At 44.8% G+C, this 9,252-nt stretch overlaps 1 protein-coding gene across 1 annotated transcript in view; it reads left to right on the forward strand.

Annotated features, from left to right (window-relative positions):
- The window catches only part of MARCHF10 (membrane associated ring-CH-type finger 10), a 76,138-nt gene that overhangs the window by 45,293 nt on the left and 21,593 nt on the right, over positions 1 to 9,252 (forward strand). Inside the window, exons 6-7 of the mRNA XM_039859923.1 lie at positions 3,649 to 5,068; positions 7,397 to 7,563. Of these exons, the coding sequence (XP_039715857.1) occupies positions 3,649 to 5,068; positions 7,397 to 7,563 (1,587 nt within the window). The remainder of the gene's footprint in view (positions 1 to 3,648; positions 5,069 to 7,396; positions 7,564 to 9,252) is intronic.

A 9,252-nucleotide genomic window follows, 5' to 3' on the forward strand; every position in this document is an offset into this window, starting at 1 on the left:
TGTGGAGCCTTGGGTGGTCAAGTAGCCACTGTGGGTTACAGTTCTCTTAAAATAAAGATAATAAAACCTACCCCATTGCATTGCTATAATAAGTAAAGGAAATAATATTCCGACCAGCACCTGGCTATAATGGACAGTAAACTATTGTTTCTCTCCTGCCACTTCCCAATGGCCCTCCATGAACTTGTGAATATTGTTTGAAAGGTGAGGTTCCCCATGTATGAAATGCACCTGGACCCCTGAGGCTCATACATCCTCCACCTGCACCCAGAAGACACTTTCCATTATCCCAAGATTCACTTGAGAATCTGTCCCAATTTTCTGTTATACTCAGGGCTCCTTATCTTCCCCTAATTATTTCCCTGCTATTCTCCCTTTAATTTTTTCTCACATTCTAAAGTGGTTTGCATAAACTGGAGTAGGAGCCAGATGTTTGAATTGTATCAGAAATTTGAAGCAAATATAACAAAGAGGTAATATATAGGAAGCTCTTACAAATCAATAAGAAAAACATGAATACCTACTAGAAAAATAGGAAAGAGGCATAGCAGACAGTTTCATAAAAAGGATGCAGGTAGCTTATAATAAACATTAGATACCAGTAGCTGATAAACATAATAAATATTTCTTACACATTAAAAGTGCAGCCTCACTAAGGAATAAATGTAAATTTACATGAGATAAATTTGGCCTACCAAATTGGCTAAAATTTTAAAAATAATAATACCGGTAGTGAAACTAATAACTAACATTTCCTGGGCACTGTTGTGTCACATGCTATGTCAAGCCCTTGACATGCATTGCTGGTGACACGGTTATGAGAGATGCTTTCATTTCCTACCTGTATGGTAACTTGATACAAACCGGAATTTGGCAACATGTGTCTAAGTCTTTAGAAAGTTTGTACCTTTTGACTTTGCAATTTTACTTCCTATGGATCTATTCTGAGATGACAGTCAGAGAGATACGTGAGCAGGGACATTCATCACCGTGTAATTTGTGGCAGCAAAAATCTCGAAACAAACTGCATACCCAACAATAGGAGAAAAGTGAAACAAATTATGATACATTTATAGAATTTACCTTTGCACTAGAATTAATATCTTCTGAAAGAATAATTAATGGCAGGTGATAATGCTCACGATAAAAGTTTTAGGGAAAGAAAGCAGGTCATAAAAATTGCATACACCCAAATATCTCCATGTTGTTTCCTAAAACAGTATTTCCAGATGAGAGCCCCAAATGCCTTTGGGGAACAGGCGGGTAGGGCAGGAGAAATCGTAACAAAGGCTGCAGGGCCAGGGGTAAACCAGCACATGGGAGCGCCACCGAAAGGCATTGACTGAATTCCAGAACAGTAGCAATGGTCACCTTTTCGAGTTTTGGATTACGGGTGGTATTTCTTTGTTCTTCATCTTCTGTATTTTCCCAAATTTTCTACGATGAACACCGACTGCTTTTATAACCAGAGGAACACAATGGAAAGTATATGGCAGTCGGAATGTAGGTATCTATCGGCCAAGTGCAGGAAGACGTCTAGACCAAAGTCATGGCATAGTCTTGGGGCGGACGGATGCGTTTCCTGGTTTCATATCAGTTGCTAGAACACTCAGTTGCTCCTCGTTGAACTGCTGGAAATGGCAGGCACTCCATTCACAGCTGGAGCCCAGGCAGAGCCTCAGAGAGGCGTCTGCAGCATCTGTGGGGCTGCTCTGTGAATAGCATATCCCTGGCATTCCAAACTGAGTGTTTATTCCCGGGCCTAGAGCTTTGAAATCTGCTCTCTATTTGACAGACACAAGAAATAGGGTTAAAATAGCATAAATATAGAATGGCACAGTCTGCCACCTTTAGGGGAAACACACACACACACACACACACACACACACAGGGATCACTGATTGAATTTTTGAAAAGAAAGGCAGTTACGGTGACAAGGAAGGGTGGAGATGCATTCCCTGGGGTGTTTCAGGATCCACAGGAGTGGCAGTGCAGCACTTAGCCTGTGACTTCTCCTGCTCCAGATCCAGAGGTCACTGCCACCAGGTGACAGCTCTGTGGCTTCCGTGAAATAAGCTTATGGTTCCTGTTGGTTTCCAGTTTGTTTTTCAGAAGCTGCCCTAGCTAATTCTTTTGCCCGTTAGATGTCTCCCCAAGGCCGAACTGAATTGGTTCAGGGCGGGCAGAGCGGGCAGCTGCCACCCTCTAGCAAGTTCTGTGTGTTCAGGGAACGACCAGAAGATTCAGATTCCAGCACTCAGTCCAGTCTGCGTGGCCGCACCGGCTCCACTCCTACACATACATAGCCAGACGCTCACAGCATCCTGGAATTGCTGATAAAACCCAGGAAGGGCCTGATAGGAGAGTGTAAATAAGTTCTCGAAAAGCCGGGGAGTAAAGATTCACACTGAGTCGCCGAGTGTCCCATGCAGTTCACAATGTAAGAGGCTTAAGAAATATTAAGAGGAATGTTAGGAGGTTAGGACGTTAGAGACTCGAGCTGCTGCTCCCCTGAGGGGCCTCAATTAGAATGAGTCAGTATTGACTTGGCCTTGGCTGAGCCAGACGCTTGGAGGATTTGCATTTCACCTGCCTTAGCTGTTATCATACAGGCCTTCCCGAACCTGTAGGGTCCTGTCCACCCTACTTTAGAACCCAAATGATAAGGACAGCAGTGCCTATCAGACCCCACAAGGCAGCAGCGAGGGGAGCGGGGCGGGGAAGGCTGATGTCAGGCGGGAACAAAGGTAAGTGGGATCAGGGAAGAGCTTTCAGTGTCCTCGCCACGTCGAGAGGGTAAAAAACCCTCAACAACACACACACGGCAGTGAATTAAATGGATTCTCATTCCCACAAGGAAATGGGAAGTCCAGCGAGTTTCTTAAGGTGTAACGCAGGGGAGCGAGTGGTTCACCAGTAGAAATCCCTGCCCACCTGGGCGCTTTGCCTCTCTCCTCTCGCTCTACATCTCCTCATACTTTAGATTTAGATCCTCACAGGGTGGGGGAGATTATATTATAGTCAGAGGTTACGAATTGACTAGGGGCTAGCGACAAAGAGGGGATAACGATTTCATGAGAGACTTAACCATTTTTATTTGCACGAAGTAGCGGATGTAATCACAGATCATCAGTTTCACTGGGCATCAGCTTCTAGAGATTTCCTCCCAATCTGCTGAGGTAAACTGTACTTTTCTTAAGATTTCGTAAAGCCGGTGTGTGAAGCAGGGGCATCGTGAATTAGGTTGAATGAATTCAGATGAGAAAGTACCGGTGCTTTTGTAGAAGTCATTCCTGGAGTGTTGGTTTTCCTTTCCAGTAGATACTGGAATAAAAACCATCATTTGGGAGATTTTTCCAGACTCGGCCCTGACTGACCTGGGGCTAGACAGCCTCCCCAAAACTTCTGCAGAAAGGATCTAGATCTCCCATTTCCCCAGAACCAGCCTGAGCTCAATCAGCATACAGACGAGGATTCAGAAGCAGTAAAACGAAGCCACTTTCCTTGTACTTCTGGCCGTTCTGACCACACATATTTTCTTCTCTAAGATTTGTTTGTTGCCTTAAGGGACTCTCACCCTCGGCGTGAAGAGGACTTTCATCCATGAGCACCTACAGTAGAATGATGAATTTGTCTTTTCTCATGCAGATGCAGTAGTTCAACAAGAAAGCCCCATGTGGGCACGTGACACTAAGCTGAAGAGGCCAACGCTAGAGAGAAGAAACTTAGTCCCATCCTCACAGCTCATGACAATGACCAAGAATACCCCCGAGAGAGCCAGAAAGGTAGACCCGAGTGGGTTTTCACAGAATGAGCCACGTCCAGCCCTATCCCAGGCCTTCCAGAGAACCGACAGTCCTCAGGTGATGAGCAAGTCCGTGGGGTCACCACTCGCCACCACCACGACTGTGGAAGGGTCAAAAAGGGTGCCATTTAGGTTCAGAGATGAAGATTTTTATTCCATTTTATCATTAAACCCTGAAGGGGAAAATGATGACACCGAAGAGGAGACCCACATCGAGGAAGAACTTTTGCTGGCCGGTATGCACCCACCCTGTTCTCCTTCCAATCATAGGAGAAGTCGATTTCTTGGGACATCAGCCGCTCAGGCCAAAAATAAAAATTTTGAAGACATTCCTGAAAAGTGCAGAGCTGATTCTTTAAGAAGTGAGTGCAGTCATGGCTCACTAAAAAGCAATGCAATGGAGCCAGGGACAAAGCCGCCTTCTGTTGGACAAAGGATGTTCCAAGACCACAGACTGCCTGATGGGGGTTCTGCTAAAGAGGATGACAGCAGTGACAGTGAGAATGAGGAAAAGACCTTTTGTTCATGGGACACCAAAACTGAACCTATTGTAGATGATGACCTCGACGCTGAAAATGTATTTAGCGATTGTACCTCTATGGATGATAAGCCTGGGACCCATGATTATGAAAGAGACTGGCAAACCTATTTAAACAGTTCTAGTACTTCTCTTGATTATTTCCTTTCTGGTAGACCGACAGCTGCTCCAAGAGCATCAGTGAACTCATCTTATAACACTCCTGAATCATTGGTGCATTCTGACCCGAGAGATGACATTCCAGTGGACTTGTCGATGGCATCGACTTTAGTTCACAGTTCAGATTTAGACGGAAACTCAAGGTTTAACGTTCGTCGACCGCTGTCCCCCATTAGAAATAGAAATCCATTCGCCAGTGCTGAACACCACAGTTATCTTCCAGTAAACAGTGCACAGGAATTCGACGTTAGGAGAGCAGAAGCCATTACTTTAAGAAGCCCATCTCAGGGGGATCCGTTCCGTACGGAAGACGTCTTGCTAAATCCTCAAAGCAGCGTGTCCGTGGTGGAGTCTCCCAGCTCCTCTCCGTCCCGAACGAACTTACAAGGCCACTTGCATGTCCCCGGGTCCCTACCACAAAATGTCCCTTTTACTTTCTTGGCGGTGTCCGAGTTCCCGTATCGCAATGGCAGTGGGAACAGAATGGCCATCTCTGGTTTCACAGATGAAAAAGAAACCACAAAAATCAAGGCAGACCCCGAGAAGCTCAAGAAATTGCAAGAAAGGTGAGGAATTCTCATAATTTTATGTAAATGCACATATTATTTATTCACTTTTTTCCAATGCCGAAATAAGCAGGGCTTTCATTAGAGGGTCGTGAGAATTTTAAATCGTAGGCAGGTCCTTTCTGGACATCTTAACGACTGCTTCTATTGAGAAAATCGTCTATTGAGAAAATTGTTGCTCTTGAAATACATGTATCTATAAAGAAAAGTTTGGTATTCCAGCTCAGTTTCTTCAGGATCCCCCAAAGTGTTTTTCCTATGAATATCGTAACTTTAAGAAAGGCAAGTTTGCTAGATATAAAGTTTTCTGACCACGTCATAGGGCTAGCATTACTTGCTGACAATTAGGAACCAGTTTGTTGTTGTTGTTGTTGTTGTTTAATGAAAAGGTCGCTATCTCCCCAGAGAATGAGCCATTTGGCACTTGAAGTTCACCAGCTCTCCCTCATGGGACTTAGTGCAAATCCGACCAACCGTTCAAGAATTTAAATCTTCCAGACTAAAAGGCCGGTCCCTGGTGGTTACGTTACCATAATGACCTCAGGTCTCCGAAGGCCTGGGCTGGGGTAACCACTGCTTCCATTTTCTGTCTGTCTTATGCATGAGACAGAGGAATAAGATCTTTTTAAAATTACCCTTTTCTTTGATCTTTCATTTCTTATGAGGTGATATTGGGATATTTCACAACTATGAAATTTGATGCTTTTAAAAGCCATCATTAAACATCCTGTCAGAATTCTACCGTTTCATTTACGATAGGCGTTACCAAGCCCTGATCTTGGCTTACAGATCTGGAAATCGATTCTTTGAATTAGAGCTCCCTTTGTGTAGGTTAGTATGGCTCACTTAGGCCATTAATTATCCTACAGATATTCATTTGTAAGTGGGGAAATTCCATGGCTATGAATTAGAAATGCAAGGAAAAAAAAGGAGAAAAAATAGAACATAGAATGCACACGTCCTCCTAAATGCTGTCTATCCAACTGCAGAAATGAAGCAACTTTCTAGTTAGCCCTACCTTTATTTCCTCATATTAAACAGGCTACCAGAAGACCAAGCCCTGGTTAAGAGCCCAAAGGCCCCACCCTGCCCACTCTTCCCTACCCAAAAATGCAGCTTCAGACCCACCTGTCAGGAGTCTGACTGTCCACAGTCCCAAAGTGCTGCCTTTGCACTAAAAATGATTCTTTTTAATAATGTAACTACTTCTAAGCCCGGTAATGCATTAAACAGCTATTATTTGTGTACTTTGTTTATCTGACGCTCTCTTTTTTCTGTAATTAATCTTATGCTTTTCTTATTTCACAAATATTCATTTTAGGAAATATTAAAAATATAAACTTAAAAAGAAAAATCATCTGTAACCCTATAATCCAGAGATAAGCACTGTTAAAAAAACTGTTTCCAGTCTTTTATCTTTGCAGATAAATGCAATATTGAGTGAACATTGGCTTATATTTTATAATATGCCTTACTTTTAATATTTCAAGCCCATTTCTCAATGCCACTTACGCTCTAAAAAAAATTTTCCCTCAGTTAGTTACTTTAATATCTACAAATAAGTATATGACATATGTACACTCTAGAGAATTAGAAACCAAACCAAACCCAGATTCTGGAATGTTGGCATAATCTGTGAGCAAGTGTTGTGTTATTGGTGGGCTCATGTCCAGGTTCATTGGTTCACCATTCATCCCAACCAACATCCGTTGAGTGGTCTCTCTGTGCAAATGCTTTGCCCGTAATACCAGATGCACTTTACAGTTTACAGAACAGGTTCGCCATCAGCCTCGCATCCAGTCTGCCCATCACCCTGTGAAGCAGGTAGCAGTAGTAGTATCATTGTCACCATGGCTTTACGGATGAGGAAACAGAGACCTGGGAAGCTTGTCCAAAGTCACCAAACTCACGAGCCATAGAGGCGAGCCTCAAAGCCAGGTCCCCTGACCACAAACCTCATGCGCTCACCAACATGCCACATCGCCAGCTTCTTCACAGCAGGGAGAGGGGGTTCCGCCTCGGCAGCCCTTTCCCACGCCTCTAGACTTAGGGTACCAGTGCCAGTTCTCCTGGCCTGCACGCCATATCAGCATCTGCCGAGGAGCCTGATACGAGAATTCGTGCATCTACCATCAGTAGCCAGATCTGGAAGAATCATCAGTAGGGTCGCAGGGAGCAGTGGAGGGGCCTGGAGCCCTGGCATTGGGGCAGGCGTGGGGGCATGTTATTCCCTTCCCCTTCCTCTGTTATGTTAACACCCTAGGAACCGGTATTTGTGGAAATTGTAAAGGTGTTGACTCCTGCTCACAGGGCTTGTTTTTCATTTAGTCTCCTGGAGGAGGACTCCGAGGAGGAGGGAGACATGTGTCGGATCTGTCAGATAGCCGGGGGTTCCCCAACCAACCCCCTCCTGGAGCCTTGTGGCTGTGTGGGAAGCCTGCAGTTTGTCCATCAAGAGTGCCTGAAAAAGTGGCTGAAAGTGAAAATAACTTCAGGTAGGAGGGGAAGGAAGAGCAGCAAACTGGCGACCCATATGATAGGAGGCACCTCAGAGCGAGACTCAGCCTGGACAGCACCTCCCGCCCCTCCACGAGCCAGTGCCCTCACTTGCAGCCCCGGCAGATATGACAGATAAGGAGGGGCGGGGCTAAGTGCTGTCCTTAAATCGTGGGAGGGAAACGAAACTTTTTTCAAGTCTGAGAGAAGAATCCTGGACCATGTGCTATTGAACTCTACCCCTGCTTGAGGCCTGAGCAGGGATGCTGAGCTTGCCTCCCCGGGGGAGGGAACTAGAAATGGGTCAGCGGTTGAACCTCAGCAAGCACCACTACGGCCACCATGCCAGCTAGTCGATGCCTGGCAAAAAGAGTTCTGCTTCCTTTTATTTGTGGGGGGAGGGAGGGTGTCACTGAAGAAACCGAGCAAAGCTGCCTCTTTGCAGTAGGGGTAGGAAAGAACTACTGATCGAATTGTCTAGAACCATATTGGACAAAAATTTCCATGTGCTAGTTTTGTCAGCTCTGTCTTTAATAGTGCTTATCACTGGGTGTGAAGCCCCTTCTCAACTCCCTGGGGAGGTTGTAACCTAAATACGGCCCCTAATAGGTTAGCTATGGTTTTCTTGGCAGAGAACAGGAAGTTTTCTTTAAAACACGGTTTTAGGAATGAGAGCAACTTGAACAATGACAGAAAATAAGAATAAAAACATCGAACACTAATGTAAAGAACAACTGGGTTAGAAAACAGTTGCTATGTCTTTCAGGCACACCGCTCTGAAACTTTTCACCCCATAGCCAGGTCCTATCTCTCTCCTCCCTGGTGACCATCCTTCCAGGCAGGCTGTGAGACCCATGAGCTTTAACTCTGTCCCCCATGGGGGTATGGCTGTGCCGCTTCCCACCACCCCACCACCCCACCACCCCACCCATAAATTTAGAGAAGAACACCATTTAATCGGAGGAATGAGCACAGAGGATGATTACATTAACCGTCTCCTCCCCGAGGCCCTTTGACCATATGTGCATCCTCCTGAGCACAAGGAAAGTAGGCCCACTGCCCACGCTGCTCGCGTGCATCTCCACATTGCATGCAGCGGACTTGGTCCTTCAGAGAGCAAAGAGACAAGTGGGTTTCGGCAGCTGATGACTCTGCCATACAATGTTTTATCTTACTAGAAATTTGGGCCAATTAAACATCTAGCGCAGAAAAAAATCACTCGTGAAATCACGATGAATGTGCTGCTAAATGTGTGTCGTTGTCAGTGGTATTGTGGGTGTGTTGAGCGGGGTTAGATGGAAAGACACATGGGACCCTCAGCAACCTAAAACATTACAGAACGATGATCGAAAAAAAAAAATCAAGCAAACAAAATGCAGACAAGAGATTACTGTTCATCTTTGTCCTTTGAAATTCTCTATTATTTACTATCTCTTTATATCTCCAGTCGGGAAAAGTAGAACTGGCCTCTAAGACTGCACAAACCCTATCTTTACCAAATAAATGCAGGTAACTAACTTATCCTCTATTTTCTAATGCATAAAATACACACCAGCACGTCATTAGCCAAAATGCAACAACTACATGAGGGGCAAACGTGTGGCAGAATTTTTCCCAGACAGAACAGCCACAGGCCTGCATTTTCCATTTTTATATTAGGACTAAGATAAGCAAAGAAAAAAAAAATG

This window comes from Pteropus medius, unplaced genomic scaffold, assembly GCF_902729225.1.
Source record: "Pteropus medius unplaced genomic scaffold, Ma_sr-lr_union100, whole genome shotgun sequence".
Lineage (NCBI taxonomy): Eukaryota > Metazoa > Chordata > Mammalia > Chiroptera > Pteropodidae > Pteropus > Pteropus medius.